The sequence below is a fragment of the Phocoena sinus genome, chromosome 3, assembly GCF_008692025.1.
Source record: "Phocoena sinus isolate mPhoSin1 chromosome 3, mPhoSin1.pri, whole genome shotgun sequence".
NCBI lineage: Eukaryota > Metazoa > Chordata > Mammalia > Artiodactyla > Phocoenidae > Phocoena > Phocoena sinus.
The window spans coordinates 61,783,868-61,800,040 of NC_045765.1; the positions used below are offsets into that span (position 1 = coordinate 61,783,868).

Here is a 16,173-nt window from a genome sequence, read left to right on the forward strand (position 1 = left end):
ACGCAATATCATAACAGTGCAGCCTACAATAAGTTTATTGTGTCTTCAAGACACTGCAATGTAGACTCCTCTCCCAGAGAAGGGTCTTTCAGAGACAAGGAACTATTATCCAGATGAGTTGCTCATTTGTCATTTTCATAGGCCGCTGGATTCTTCCTCTTGGATTTCTCAAACTCCTGTGTTCCCCATGTGTAGACAAGATAAAACACTACGAATGCTATAAAAATAATAAATGAAAATAAGCAGTGAGCACTTACAAGACACATGGATCTCAGTCCTCTTTTCTGACTCACAACATATTCTGCCTTCCTGTCTCTAGTTTTTAAGAAACCACTCTTAAACGAGACGATCAAGAAAAGTTACATTACAAACCCATTTTTACAGGTGTGTAAAAGAAAGGGGTTTACCCAGGAAAATTTGTGACCAGCTCTTCCCTTACCGCTCCCCTGTTGCACATTTTAAAATACTTTAATGAGATAACTGAGATCAAATTCACATAACATACACTTCATCATTTAACCATTTTGAAACGTACACTTCTGTGGTTTTTAGCAAAGTCACAATGTTGTGCAACTATCATCACTATCTGCTGCACCTTTAACACAAAACAGTTCATCGCTAAGAAGTGGGTAAAGATGACCTCAGAGGGAGACGCTGGAGTCACACAAGTGACCTTGGGCCTGTCATTTAAGTTCTCTATGACTCACCTCCCTCATCTATAAGATGGGGAGGATATGACCAGTTCAGCGTCATTCAGGACTATTCAATGAGAAAACGTGTGTATGGCGAGCTGCAGAGTGCTCAGTGAGGGACCCGCAGTGCCCATTGTGGATGGGAGTCCAGCCCCCCGCCCGGCCAGAGCACTCACGCGGCGCGACGCGAAGGATGCACGCCCGAGTGCGGCGCAGCATGTTGGGGATGCCCTTGCTGAAGTAGTGCGGGAAGGCGCGCTGCTCGAAGGGCGACAAGCTGTAGGTGATTACATGCCGCATCCGCATCAGATGCCCAAACTCGCGGCCCATGGTCGCGGTGGCGCCTGCAGGACGGAAGGTGGAAAGGCGCTGGGCTCAGGCCGCGGACATGCCGCCCCCAACCCGAGGCTCTCCCCGGCGCTCCTCATCCCTCCCAGCGTAGACGGCGCCCCCACCCCCCCGGGCCACCGAGACCGCACTACCGGACCCCACTCCCGCACCGAGGTCACCTCGCCCTCCGCAGCGCGGAATCCACCGGCTTCCGTCCACCACTTCCGGTAGGATCGGACGCCGCGCTAGGAGGCAGTGAGGTCACTTCCGGGAGGGCCACTTCTCGGCTGTCTCCGGAGGAAGGCGCCATCCTCACCGGGCGGGAGAAGAGCGCCCCGGTCGAGTGACGTGAGGTGGGTGGTGCCTGCTTGGGGGTGGGGCCAAGTGCGACTGAGTGGGCTCTGGGGCCCGGCGGCACCCTCTCGAGCCTCTCAGGCTTCTCCTCGGTTCCCGCCTTTCCCGGGAGCCGCACGGACTAAGAGTTGAAGAGCCAGGGCCCCGCCGGCCTCGAGGGCCTCGCTGGCCGCGCGCTTAGGTCAGGTGTTCTCCCGCGGTGGAGAGCGCCCCTGAGGCCGCCGCCCGGCAGCCGACGCGAGGTTTTGTAGGGTTTTGTCCAGTAGCTGGAACAGGAATCGGTTATGTTCAAGCTCTCAGCGACCTCAGGCCCCGAATCAGGGACACGGATCTGGGACTTCTCTTGGCACCCACCGGATTAGAATCCACTGGCAGGGTGTAGACTTTCCCAAGAGAGAATAAAAATGTTTCCTCAAATTTAGCCACAGGAGCCCTCAAGTAATAGTCCAGCAACTGCTGAACAGCTGTTAGTGGTGGTAGGAGGGAAGAAAGAGGCGACCTCCACAGCAGCCGGCTTCTCTCGGACAGGGTTCTGCCGCGGGCGGGATGTCACGTTGCCCACAGTTCACTCCACTTCCCAGGAGGGGAGCGATTCCATTTTCGGAAAAGTGCTGTCTGCTTAAGGATGCCACTGTCCCGTACAGCTGACTGACTTTTCTACTTGATGCAGCATGTCTGTAAATGTTTTGTTCACGGCATTGCTGGCCATGTGTAATCTAGGACTAAGTTCTCATTCAACAGTTTGGCTGTGTTTTATAACCCTGCTTACCAGCCACGGGCCAGGGAGGCTTGGCAGGCAATGAACTTAAAATTTACAAATAGGGACTTCCCTGGTGGCGCAGTGGCTAAGAATCCACCTGCCAATGCAGGGGACACGGGTTCGAGCCCTGGTCCAGGAAGATCCCACATGCCGTGGAGTAACTAAGCCCATGTGTCACAACTACTGAGCCTGAGCTCTAGAGCCAGCGAGCCACAACTACTGACCCCACGTGCCACAACTACTGAAGCCGGCATGCCTAGAGCCCGTGCGCCGCAACAAGAGAAGCCACCGCAACACAAGGAAAAGCAGCCCCCGCTCGCGGCAACTAGAGAAAGCTCGTGTGCAGCGATGAAGACCCAATGCAGCCAAAAATAAATAATAAATAAATTTATTTTTAAAATATTTACAAATATACCTCGGTTTTATCAGCCTGGGTACTGCATAGACTGGTCTGTATCTTATACCATGAGTATATTCAGCTCTTCATTGTGCACGCATCTCATTTTTTCTAAAGCAATCTCTAGCCTGATTTTAGCTCAGAGGCAAGAACATAAATACTTATAACAGTTAAGAACAAAAATATCCTAGCAAATTCTACCACCATTAGAGTGATTAATAAAAAATAAAACTTTCAATTATTTTCTAGCACCTGAAAACACCTCTAAACCTTTCAACTAAAGTATGTACAGATGAATGTGCAGACCAAAGTAAAGGCATCAAGATAATTATATTTAAAAATGAGTCAGGATTAAAGGCGATGTCCTCCTTTTTAAAAGCATATTGCAGTATTCCAAGTACATATCCTTACTAAGCTACCTGAGAGAACTAGGCAACTTAATAGTTCTGTGCTCTCTGGAATTTCGTTGCCAATTGTGACTTTCTCTCACCCTCCAAATCAACATGCAGTAAATTATTCTAAGCACCTGGAAGTGGGAGAGGTGATGAGAATAGAGAGGGAGAGTAAACCGAATACCATAAGTTGCATACCAACAGATCTGTGTATCATCATGAATAATTAGTTAGCCTTTCCATGTCCCTTGGAAGTTTCAGCAAGCACCTAAGGAACACTTTAAGAATGCTAATCTCTCTCAGAAAATGGGTGGTTTTATTTTAAGATCCTTCCTCAATTCCTCTTAGCCTTTCAGCTACATAACTAGTCCATTAACTTAAGCGATTTTAAATAAATGCCAGGGAAAAGGAAAAGGAAAGCTACATAACCAAGTAAATCTGCATCTAATTAGGAGAAATTGGATAAATAGCTGTTTGACATACAGCTGATAAAATTACCTTCAGCTAGGCATCCTTGATGTCTGATTACAGAAGTGAACCTAGCCCACGCACACACCTAAAATTTATTTAAGAGACCAACAGAGGCTCTTCTTGGCTTTTAGGAAGAAGACTGGAATGGGGAAACGTGTTTCTTGCTAATTCTTCCAAGCCATGGCACTTCCCAGCAAGTTCTTCCTTTGTTTTTGCTGCTTTGCCTGGCTCTGTTTTCCTATTAGCCTTGGTTCTCAGGCTTCTAGGGGAGAAGCTCAGGTTGCAGCTGTTGCTCCATTGGAAACTGAGGCTGAGACTCGGTCCTCTCTGCAGCCTCTAGATGGGAGACACAGACCTGGCCTCCTTTCCCCTCTCTTTAAGGTTCTGTACGATGCGCAAACGGAGACCCCCAGGCTGCAGCCAGATGACAGAGCTTTGCACTACATGAAGAGGCTCTATAAGGCATGTGCTACCAAGGAGGGGATCCCGAAATCCAACAGAAGTCACCTCTACAACACTGTTCGGCTCTTCACCCCCTGTGCCCAGCACAAGCAGGCTCCTGGGGACCAGGTGACAGGTGTGTAGGAGCAGACTGGTTAATGTGTGGAGGGAAGAAGATAGACCTTCTGCATTTCAGTTACAGAAAGGATCTGGCCCTTGCTCCTTGACTTACATTTTACTTTGCATGATACTCAATATCAAATTCCAGACAAATCTGGTACTTGATCTTATTGTTTCTTCCTAATGCTCTCATGGGTTAAGCTGCGCTAATATGATAGAAGAGACTTAATGGCCCTAAAGGCTGGGAAAGTGCTGCTGGAGGTTAGCATCTTGTCCAAGGTCACAAAATCAAGACTGGAAAAGAGGTATTTTGACTTCCAGTTGCATATTCTTCTCATTCTACCAATTCTGGCCTGGATATGTGCCTAAAGAATCTCTTTCAGTTGTTGGTGTGTTTTATGAAACAGGATATTTCCCCATGTTTGTTGCTTTCTGTGAGAGGAAAGCTTAAGTACCTATGTGGAACAGTAGATTCTTATAAGAACAAAGCATTAGTCAACAATTTTGTGTGTGAGAGAGAATGGAACAGCACTATTAAAAAACAGAATCTATATTCACTAGCTCATAACTTACAGAAAACCCTTCTAACTCAGCAGGTCCTTTGTGGCTATTTAAAACCTTTCCTCCTTCCTTGATGTCCTGTTTTGTTATAGTGGGTTTAGAGCCTCCATTTGTTGTCGGTCTCAAGTGTTCCAAATTAACTTAGACAATTATGTTTTCTTTATTGATTCTGTCCATAAGGACTTGAATGTTTTCTTAACAAGCCTGGCAAGTGTCTTTATTACATTTTTCCCCTTAGAGACTCTTCAAGAGAAAAATACTGCTCTCCTCCTTAGCTTCCTCTATGTTTGAAGCAAATTATTAAGATTCTGAAACTTCAGAATGTAGTGAGTCCCCGTTTTAATTCACCACCAGACCTGTTCTGAATTGCTGGTGATTAAGTATCCAGCTATAAGTGCTGGGACTTAGTTATGGTACTGGTTACCTGCTTTTTTTTTTTTATAACCCCCATCCCACCCCAACTTTTGTTTTGAGACTTGAGAAAGTGGGAAAAGAAGGGTGGAAGCACATTCTGAGGTGCTAATTCCTTGATCTGACTTTGCGTTCCTTTCGATTTGTATTGAGCATTACTGGTGGCGTGTTTTTCTCCTCAGGTACCCTCCCGTCATCAGTGGACCTGCTGTTTAACCTGGATCGTGTTACTGCTGTTGAACATTTACTCAAGTCAGTCTTGCTATACACTTTCAACGACTCCGTTTCTTTTCCCTCTCCTGTTAAATGTGTGTGCAACCTGGTGATAAAAGAGCCAGAGTTTTCTAGCAAGACTCTCCCAAGAGTTCCATACTCATTTACCTTTCACTCACAGTTTGAACTTAGAAAGAAATACAGATGGATTGAGATTGATGTGACGGCTCTCCTTCAGCCTCTAGTGGCCTCCAACAAGAGGAGTATTCACATGTCTGTAAACGTTACGTGTGTGAAAGACCAGCTGCAGCATCCTTCAGCGCAGGACGGTCCACTTAACATGACTCTTCTGGTAGCCCCCTCACTGCTTTTATATCTGAATGACACAAGTGCTCAGGCTTATCACAGGTGGTATTCCCTCCACTATAAAAAGAGGCCTTCACAGGGTCCTGACCAGAAGAGAGAGCTGTCTGGCTATCCCATGGGAGAAGAGGCTGCTGAGGGTGTAAGATCGTCCCGTCACCGGAGAGATCAGGAAACTGTCAGCTCTGAATTGAAGAAGCCTCTGGTTCCAGCTTCATTCAATCTGAGTGAATACTTCAAACAGTTTCTTTTTCCCCAAAATGAGTGTGAGCTCCATGACTTTAGACTCAGCTTTAGTCAGCTGAAGTGGGACAACTGGATTGTGGCTCCACACAAATACAACCCTCGATACTGTAAAGGGGACTGTCCCAGGGCGGTCGGACATCGGTATGGCTCTCCGGTTCACACCATGGTGCAGAACATCATCCACGAGAAGCTCGATTCCTCAGTGCCGAGACCATCCTGTGTACCTGCCAAGTACAGCCCTTTGAGTGTTTTGGCAATTGAGCCTGATGGCTCAATCGCTTATAAAGAATATGAAGATATGATAGCCACTAAGTGCACCTGTCGTTAACATAGGCTCCTCTCAAGTAAAACCGTGAGTCTCCTGGCCAAAGTAAATATCGTGCGCCTGTCTGTGCCTTTGGGAGAAAGCTTCATGTATCAAATCTCTCAATGTAATGCAGTGTGTTGTGTAAGGAGGAGCCTGTGTAGATTAGCACATTCTGTGGCATCTATCACTGTAAAGGGATAACAGCTGCCTTACTCATTTCCAAATGTAAATAAAATGTACTTCTTTTGGAAAGCTTTAAATTTTTTTCCCCTGAGTGATTATTTTTTTCTTTTGTAGGAGTCTTGTTTTTGATGTAAGAAAAAAAACTTAATTAGCATAAATCTTGGATGGAACTGCAGCTCTAAATAGACAATTCAGATTGCTATAGTCTTATTTAATGGAACCATAAATTCCTGAGTGGCATAAATTTTCTCTGTGTGTGGTTTTAATTAAAGATTTGCTTTTAAATGGTCATTTGAGAGGGAGAGGAAATGTGTCTAAAAGATAGTCTCAGCTCCACTTACTATCCCTTTTTCAGAGTGAGAGAGACTAACTTCTCTATATCCTGACGAAGTGAGAGTCATTAGACTAGAGAGTATGCAATATAACCCATTTCTGTTGTATTAGTGATTGGTACTAACTCTGCTCCTTAGATGGCTTGTATAAATTGGTTGACTCATGTCAAACAATAACATTTGTCCCATTTATTTAAAGGAAATAGCCTTGCAAATTTTCCCAAGAAAATGCAGAGTTCAAGGTTTTTAAAACGTATTTTCTCCTTTATATATTTTAAAACTCTGACCCATTGCAAGGAGGTCAAGAAGCGTTTCTTCTTGGCTGGTTGGTTTGTTTTTGCTGCTTTCCCTCAGCTCCTATCACTCCACCCCGACAGGTTTTTTTTTCCAGGTGGATATAGCACTGTTAGCACTAAATTAAGCTGGCAGTGACTAGGTTATATTACAGAGCGGGCCTTGTTTGGATATGAGGGCTTTTATGTGGGTTTTCAGTAAACCTACCTTGAGAAAGCCCTGGAGGCGCAGTCTGGGGCCGATGCAGTGATTTTTTTCAGAGTTTGTAAAACCCTCATCTACAAACCAAAAGTAACTCCAAGATGCAAGTACTTCTCATTCTTGTAAATGATTTTTGCTTCGGGCTTAGTGTCTAAAGAAGTCAGCTGGGACTTTGATAGGGATTGTGTTGAATCTATAGATTAGTTTGGGGTGTACTGCCATCTTAACAATGTTAAGTGTTCCAATCCACAGGTGTGAGAAGTTTTTCCATTTATTTAGATCTTTCATTTCTTTAGAAAATATTTTGTAGTTTTCGAGTATGTTTTGCACTTTACATTATTAAATTTATTTCTAAGTATTCTCTTTTGATGCTGTTAGGAATGAAATTGTTTTCTTAGCTTTATTTTTGAATTGTTTCCTGGTGTTATCTTGTATACACCTTACAAACCTGCACACACCATCCAAAATGCTCTATTTATCTGCTCATGATTTTTTTCCCTCCAAAAAACATTTTTTCCAAAAAATGGGACTGAAAAGTTTTAGGTGGCCTAGTTTCCAAATAACTTTGCCATCTGTTGTATAACTTGAAGGAGTCATTACTCTTGGGTAAATGAAGCTGCAAGTATAAAAGATAAATGGTGTTTCAGGGTTTTGTATCATTCTCTGTCATTCTTAGGAGTAAAAAAATATTTGGAATGGCCAGGGCACGAGTGATGGTGGCAAGGTACAACTGAGCTTATTTAAAGGTAAATCTCCTTTAAATATGGCTGTTTTCAAATGGACCACATGAAAAATACATCAACTTTAAGGATTCCTCATAGTTCCCCAAATGCCCTAAACTGACATTTTTTCCCCTTAAACAGGGGAGTTTGTTTTGCTTTATTGTTGTTTTGGGGTGTTTTTTTTTTTTTTTATGGCCTAGTTCTGCAGCTGAGTATTGGAATATGGTCGGCAATCAGAGGTTTTGAAAAGAAGAAAATGGTGGGTAGTTTTGGTGGAAGTTAAGTATTAGGGTCAATGCCAAAATTAGGAGTAGATAAATATTATAGTTCATCTGTATAGGTGAGTTCTAAAATTGACTGACTTAAAACACTTTTGCACAGTGTTTTGATGCTATAGCTGAGTAGTGATAGCTTGAAAACCTTAAGCTTTACTTCCCCCATCCCTTTAGGCTTTATTTGTAAATCTAGTCTCTTTCATTCAGAGGACAGCGTTAATATGCAGGGCTTCTATATCTGCTGAATTTAAACTTCAAAGATTCTCTTCTACACAATCGAGGAGGATACACTAGTCTCCTAACTGCCTCCTCCGTATGAAACCTGTGTTTCTTCAGTTACTCTTATAAAAGCTGCCAATTTAGAAAATAAATGAGAAACGACCATAGTGATTTAGATCTGGAAATTCAAGGATGAGGCTTCATCTGCCTTAAATAGGTGCATTCAGCTTTGGTATTTAGTCCAGATGAGATACGAGGTCACCTAACTTGATGAGTGCCTTAGTGTACCAAGGAACAATGGGCCATGTCAGGAGCTGGGTTCTCCTTCAGCTCTGAGTTTCCTGCTCTTTATCAGTTTAAATCAACTCCTGTGTTACGCTGAATACTTTGTTTTACTAATCAGCTTCAGGAGCAGCAGCTGCTCGAGTTGGTTTAGAACTCAATTTCGACAGCCTGTGGGAAAAATTAAGTTGCTCTTTCACGAGGTAAAGGAGGAAGTATTCCTGACTGTATAAGTGATAAAAGAAAAATGCTCAGACAGAAGAACTTGGTTTATATCAAAATTTTAAGTAATTGATTTCAATCTGCAACTTTGGAGAGATTGTAACTTATAAAATGATAATTGAAATGAAATTAAAACACTTAAAATACTCTTTAGAATATTTAGAGGATGTTAAGTCCCCAAAACATTCCTTAAATATAGAGATTGGCTGAGTGGATTATGATAGAGCAGAAAAGTATGCTGTTTTATACATTAACTGTTCTCTAAATAGATGGAAAAATAAACACAACCTGGAGATTTAGACACTTCATCCTTTACTAGAATTGACAAGCCAAGTAGGTTCTCTTCATGTGGTTAATTACTTCCTGATGGAGATGTCCTTCCCAAACCCCATTTATACTAGTCAATTTTTGGAAAGGGGCTTGATTGGTCAGTAAGACTAGGACTATTTCAATATCCATTTAAAGAACAGGATTTTATAGATGGCTTGACAGTAATTTCTTCGTTCTACCTTACTACGTAATACAACTTGTATGGAAGAATTGAGTAACTAGATAAATGTGGATAAGAGTCAGCTGTACATTTTGGACATCTTATTAAGAATAAGTGCTTTGTGAACAGTTCAGAGTCATTTACAGACCTGTCTGTGGTGCTGGTGTCTTTGCACATTGAAGTGCTGTGACAGGCAGTGTTAGGAGTTCATAGCCTGTGCCTGGATGTCATTTTGGCATTCTCAGAAATAATTAGCTCATTGAATAAATATTTATTGAACACTGACTATAGGCAGGTGCTGTGTGTGCTTAAGAACAGAGTCTGATGTCCTCAGCTCCGGGAAAAATATATCACCTACCAGAAATGGAGACTTCCTTTATTATCCTAAGTTCCATCAGTGAGCATTCAGCACCACAGAACATTCTGTGGAGGAATGCATTTTGGGGTGGTACTACATAAGCAGGCTGAATGAATACTAAATTATCTTACCTTTAGAATTTTTTAATTAAACTTTTTAAAGATAATTATAGATTCACATGTTATTGTAAGAAATAATAGATCACATGTATCCTTTATCCAGTTCCTTCAATGACATCTTGCAAAACTATAGCATACTGTCACAACTAGGATATTGACATTGATACACTAGGTTAGAATTTTTCACACGTTGAAACCAACTTGGGTCAAGGGAAATGTTGACCCTAACATCAATGAAGTTTTGATATCTCTGGGTGGAAATAATGGTCAATATTTTTTTGTCTAACACCATTTCATCTCTACCTTTGAAAGTTCGAGGGTTTTTTAATTGAAGTATAGTTGATGTACAATATTATGTTGCAAGTGTACAATATAGTAGGTTACAGTTTTTAAGTTATACTCCATTTCCAGTTACTATAAAATATTGGCTATATTCTGTGTTGTACAGTACATCCTTGTAGCTTATTTTATACATAATTGTTTGTACCTCTTAATCCCCTACCCCTATCTTGCCCCTCCCCACTTCCCTCTCCCCACTGGTAACCACTAGTTTATTCTCTATAACTGTGAGTCTGTTTCTTTTTTTTTTTTATTCACTAGTTTGTTGCATTTTTCAATTCCACATGTGAATGATATACAGTATTTGTCTTTGTCTGACTTATTTCACTTAGCATAATACCCTCCAAGTTCATCCATGTTATGGCAAATGGCAAAATTTCATTCTTTTTTATGATTGAGCAGTATTCCATTGTATGTGTATATATATGCGTGAGTATATACATATATATATATATATATATATGCGCCACATTTTCTTTATCCACTCATCTGTTGATGGGCGCTTACTTTACTTTCTCGGCAATTGTAAATAATGCTGCTATGAACACTGGGGTGCATTTATCTTTTCAAATTAGTGTTTTTGTTTCTTGTGGATATATACCCAGGAGCAGAGTCATTGGATCATATGGTAATTCTATGTTTAGTTGTTTTTAAAACCTCCATACTGTTTTCCGTAGTGGCTGCACCAGTTTACATTCTCACCAACAGTGTATGAGGGTTCTCTTTTCTCCACATCCTCAACATTTGTTATTTGTGTTCTATTTGATGATAGCCATTCTGACAAGTGTGAGGTGATACCTCATTGTGGTTTTAATTTGCATTTCCTTGATGATTAGCGATGTTGAGCATCTTTTCATGTACCAGTTGGCCATCTGTGTGTCCTCTTTTGAAAAATGTCTAGTCAAGTCTTCTGCCCATTTTTAAATTGAGTTTGTTTCTTTGAGTTGTATGAGCTGTTGATATGTTTTGGATATTAACCCCTTATTGGCCATATCATTTGCAATTATTTTTTCCCATTCTATAGGTTGTCTTTTTATTTTCTCAATGATTTCCTTTGCTCTGCAGAAGCTTTTAAGTTTAATTAGGTCCCATTTGTTTATTTTTGCTTTTATTTCCTTTGCTTTAGGAGACAGATCCAAAAAAATATTGCAAAGATTTATGGCAAAGTGTCTTCTGCCTATGTTTGCCTCTCGGAATTTTATGGTATCTGGTCTTACATTTAGGTCTTTAATCCATTTTGAGTTTACTTTTTTTTTTTTTTTTTTTTTATTGTGGTACGCGGGCCTCTCACTGTTGTGGCCTCTCCCGTTGCGGAGCACAGACTCCGGACCCGCAGGCTCAGCGGCCATGGCTCATGGGCCTAGCCGCTCCGCGGCACGTGGGATCCTCCCGGACCGGGACACGAACCCGCGTCCCCTGCATCGGCAGGCGGACCCTCAACCACTGCACCACCAGGGAAGCCCTTGAGTTTACTTTTGTATATGGTGTTAGAGAATGTTCTAATTTCATTCTTTTACATGTAGCTGTCCAGTTTTCCCAGCACTACTTTTTGAGGAGACTGTTTTTTCTCCATTGTATATGCTTGCCTCCTTTGTCATAGGTTAATTGACTATACATGTGTGGGTTCATTTATGGGCTCTCTGTTCTGTTCCAAAGCTTTGATTACTCTAGCTTTGTAGTATAGTTTGAAGTCAAGAAGTGTGATTGCTCCAGCTCTGTTCTTCTTTATCAAGGCTATATTGGCTATTCACCGTCTTTCGTGTTTCCACACAAATTTTAAAATTATTTGTTCTAGCTCTGTGAAAAATGCCATTGGTAGTTTAATAGGGATTGCAGTAAATCTGTAGATTGCCTTGGGTAGTATGGTCATCTTAACAATATTAATTCTTCCAATCCAAGAACATGGTACATATTTCCATCTGTTTATGTTGTCTTCAGTTTCTTTCATCTGTGTCTTACGGTTTTCTGAGTATAGGTGTTTTACCTCCTTAGGTAAGTTTATTCCTAGGTATTTTACTTTTTTTGCTGCAATGGTAAATGGGATTGTTCCCTTAATTTCCTTTTCTGATCTTTTGTTGTTAGTGTATAGGAATGCAAGGGATTTCTGTACATTAATTTTGTGTCCTGCAACTTTACTGAATTCTTGGATGAGCTCTAGTAGTTTTCTGGTGGCATCTTTAGGATTTTATATGTATTGTATGTTTACTTTCCATGTATAGTATGTATATTTTCTATGTATGTCATCTGCAAACAGTGACAGTTTTACTTCTTGCATTCCAATTTGGATTCCTTTTATTTCTTTTTCTTCTCTGATTGCTGTGGCTAGGACTTCCAAAACTATGTTCAATAAGATTGGCAAGATTGGACATCCTTGTCTTGTTCCTGATCTTAGTGGAAATGCTTTCAGCTTTTCACTGTTGAGAATGATGGTAACTTTGGGTTTGTCATATATGGCCTTTATTATATTTTGAGGTATGTTTCTCTATACCTACTTTCTAGAGAGTTTTTTTTAATCATAAATGGATATTAAGTTTTGTCAAAAGCTTTTTCTGCATTTAATGGGATGATCATGTGGGGTTTTTTTTAACATCTTTATTGAGGTATAATTGCTTTACATTGTTGTGCTAGTTTCTGCTGTATAACAAAGTGAATCAGCTATACACATACATATATCCCCATATCCCCTCCCTCTTGCATCTCCCTCCCACCCTCCCTGTCCCACCCTTCTAGGTGGTCACAAAGCACCAAGCTGATCTCCCTGTGCTATGCAGCTGCTTCCCACTAGCTATCTTTTTTACATTTGGTAGCATATATATGTCAATGCCACTCTCTCACTTTATCTCAGCTTACCCTTCCCACTCCCCGTGTCCTCAAGTCCATTCTCTACGTCTGCATCTTTATTCCTGTCCTGCCCCTAGGTTCTTCAGAACCTTTTTTTTTTTTTTAGATTCCATATATATATGTTAGCATATGGTATTTGTTTTTCTCTTTCTGACTTACTTCACTCTGTATGACAGACTCTAGGTCCATCCAACTCACTACAAATAACCCAATTTCATTTCTTTTTATGGCTAAGTAACATTCCATTGTATATATGTGCCACATCTTTATCCATTCATCTGTAGATGGACTTAGGTTGCTTCTATGTCCTGGCTATTGTAAATAGAGCTGCAATGAACATTGTGGTACATGACTCTTTTTGAATTATGGTTTTCTCAGGGTACATGCCCAGTAGTAGGATTGCTGGGTCGTATGGTAGTTCAATTTTTATTTTTTTAAGGAACCTCCATACTGTTCTCCATAGTGGCTGTATCAATTTACATTCCCACCAGAGTGCAAGAGGGTTCCCTTTTCTCCACACCGTCTCCAGCATTTTTTGTTTGTAGATTTTTTGATGATGGCCATTCTGACAGGTGTGAGATGATATCTCATTGTAGTTTTGATTTGCATTTCTCTAATGATTAGTGATGTTGAGCCATCCTTTCATGTGTCTGTTGGCAATGTATATCTTCTTGGAGAAATGTCTATTTAGGTCTTCTGCCCATTTTTGGATTGGGTTGTTTGTTTTTTTGATATTGAGCTGCATGAACTGCTTGTAAATTTTGGAGATTAATCCTTTGTCAGTTGCTTCATTTGCAAATACTTTCTCCATTCTGAGGGTTGTCTTTTTGTCTTGTTTATGGTTTCCGTTGCTGTGCAAAAGTGTTTAAGTTTCATTAGGTCCCATTTGTTTATATTTCCATTTCTCTAGGAGATGGATCAAAAAGGATCTTGTTGTGAGTTATGTCATAGAGTGTTCTGCCTATGTTTTCCTCTAAGAGTTTGATAGTGTCTGGCCTTACATTTAGGTCTTTAATCCATTTTGAGTTTATTTTTGTGTATGGTGTTAGGGAGGGTTCTAATTTCATTCTTTTACATGTAGCTGACCAGTTTTCCCAGCACCACTTATTGAAGAAGATGTCTTTTCTCCATTGTATATTCTTTCATCCTTTATCAAAGATAAGGTGACCATATGTACGTGGGTTTATCTCTGGGCTTTCTATCCTGTTCCATTGATCGATATTTCTGTTTTTATGCCAGTAGCATAGTTTCTTGATTACTGTAGCTTTGTAGTATAGTCTGAAGTCAGGGAGCCTGATTCCTCCAGCTCCATTTTTCTTTCTCAAGATTGCTCTGGCTATTCGGGGTCTTTTGTGTTTCCGTACAAATTGTGAAATTTTTTGCTCTAGTTCTGTGAAAAATGCCATTGGTAGTTTGATAGGGATTGCGTTGAATCTATAGATTGCGTTGGGTAGTATAGTCATTTTCACAAGGTTGATTCTTCTAATCCAAAAACATGGTATATCTCTCCATCTGTTTGTATCATCTTTAATTTCTTTCATCAGTGTCTTATAGTTTTCTGCATACAGGTCTTTTGTCTCCTTAGGTAGGTTTATTCCTAGGTATTTTATTCTTTTTGTTGCAGTGGTAAATGGGAGTGTTTCCTTAATTTCTTTTTCAGATTTTTCATCATTAGTGTATAGGAATGCAAGAGATTCCTGTGTATTAATTTTGTACCCTGCTACTTTACCAAATTGATTGATTAGCTCTAGTAGATTTCTGGTAGCATCTTTCGGATTCTCTATGTGTAGAATCAATCATATGGTTTTTATTCAATTTGTTAATGTGGTGTATCACATTGATTTGCAGGTACTGAAAAATCCTTGCATCCCTGGATAGATCCCAGTTGATCATGATGTATGATCCTTTTAACGTATTGTTGGATTTGGTTTGCTAATATTTTGTTGAAGATTTTTGTATCTATATTCATCAGAAACTTGGAGACTTTTAAACTACAATTTTATTTATTCAATATTTATTGGGCATATACTACATGTAAGGGACTCTTCTAGATACTGATATGAGAGTGGTAAACAATATAGTCGCGGCACTTGATCTCATGAAGCGTCTATTACAGTGGGGAAGAGACAGACGAAAACAAACAACACAAGTAGCCATATACAGGAACTTCTAGCAGAGCAAATGGATGTGAGAAGAAACTTGTGTTCAAAGAACAGGAAGAACTGCGTGTGATTGCAAGTGGGAAAGGAGAAAGAATGGGTTGAAGGGCAAGTGGAGTGGGAGGAGATGAGGCTGAAAAAGTAGACAGATCAGATGATACAAGACCTTGTTGGCCAGCACAAGGGGGTTGGATTTTTATGCTAGGTTCAATAGGAAGCCCTTGAGAGTGTTTAATTCGGGGCCTGAAATGGTTAGATTCATTTCTTTAAATATCATCTCACTGTTCTATGTAGTATTGTTTGGCAGAGATGAGTCTGAAGCAGAAAGAACTTCTGGGTTTTTGGGGGCTATTGTCATGGTCCAGGGAAGAGATTATGCTGCCTTGGAGTATGGCAGTGGAGATGGGGATGCAGAGACGTGAAGAAACTTAAAATTTACTTTTGTGGCTTCTCCGTTTGTTACTTGGCCTATTTCTCTAAGGTTGTAGGATGGCAACCTTCTACTAAGAGAAGACACTTAGGTTCTTATGGTGAAATGAGAGGATAAAACTTATCCCATTCCCTGGCTTCATATTCCCATCCACATGAGCTGCCTCTTAATTATAGTTTTTCTTTGTTCTGTTTGTTCTTGCATTATTTCTTGAGTTTTGTTTTGTTTCTGTTTGTTTCAGTCTTTGCCTTTAATGTTGGAGGCTTTTCTCAAATGTTTTTTGTTGTCCATTTATACGTGTAAGGCTTTAGAAAGCTGTTGGAAGCTCTGTATGAGAGGGTAGGATGTGTTAATTAATGGGCTCTTTAGTTTGAGGCTCCTCTGTTTCTTTAAGTTTTTCCACAAAAGAATTATCCAGCCTTCTTGTGGGAGGAAGATGGGGCAAAGATGTACACTTAGCTGCTGGTGTTCTTAGAGCCCAGCAGTGCAAAGGGCTGTAAGATTTTACCTAATCCCTTTTTATCCCAATATTGCATCTCTTCCCCCAACCTCCACCATGCCTCTTTGCTTCAGCTCTTCTGTATGGAACATGTTTGATTCAACTCTTCCACAAAGTCAACCCCTAGTCTCCTGCTGCATGGCGGGTGAT

The 16,173-nt window shown here is 40.8% G+C and overlaps 2 protein-coding genes across 5 annotated transcripts; one reads left to right on the plus strand and one right to left on the minus strand.

The window, feature by feature from the left end:
- Nucleotides 1-11: 11 nt before the first annotated feature.
- Nucleotides 12-1,251, minus strand: LOC116752316 (cytochrome b-c1 complex subunit 8). 2 transcript variants are annotated; one of them, XM_032629184.1, is made up of 3 exons: nucleotides 1,193-1,251; nucleotides 869-1,036; nucleotides 12-217 (listed from the first exon to the last, which is right to left on the minus strand). In XM_032629184.1, the coding sequence occupies exons 2-3, from the start codon at nucleotides 1,020-1,022 to the stop codon at nucleotides 123-125; spliced, it is 249 nt and encodes an 82-aa protein (XP_032485075.1). In that variant the 5' UTR covers nucleotides 1,023-1,036; nucleotides 1,193-1,251; the 3' UTR covers nucleotides 12-122. The 2 variants fall into 2 exon arrangements, with proteins under 2 accessions (XP_032485075.1, XP_032485076.1); XM_032629185.1 differs by having other exon boundaries at nucleotides 1,202-1,230.
- Nucleotides 1,211-6,481, plus strand: GDF9 (growth differentiation factor 9). Of its 3 annotated transcripts, XM_032629182.1 has the most exons (4): nucleotides 1,211-1,375; nucleotides 3,778-3,973; nucleotides 5,112-6,063; nucleotides 6,205-6,314. In XM_032629182.1, exons 2-4 carry the CDS (start codon nucleotides 3,841-3,843, stop codon nucleotides 6,257-6,259), a joined length of 1,140 nt encoding a protein of 379 aa, XP_032485073.1. In that variant the 5' UTR covers nucleotides 1,211-1,375; nucleotides 3,778-3,840; the 3' UTR covers nucleotides 6,260-6,314. The 3 variants fall into 3 exon arrangements, with proteins under 3 accessions (XP_032485073.1, XP_032485074.1, XP_032485072.1); XM_032629183.1 differs by having other exon boundaries at nucleotides 5,112-6,315; XM_032629181.1 differs by lacking the exon at nucleotides 1,211-1,375 and having other exon boundaries at nucleotides 3,494-3,973; nucleotides 5,112-6,481.
- The last annotated feature ends 9,692 nt before the right edge of the window (nucleotides 6,482-16,173 follow it).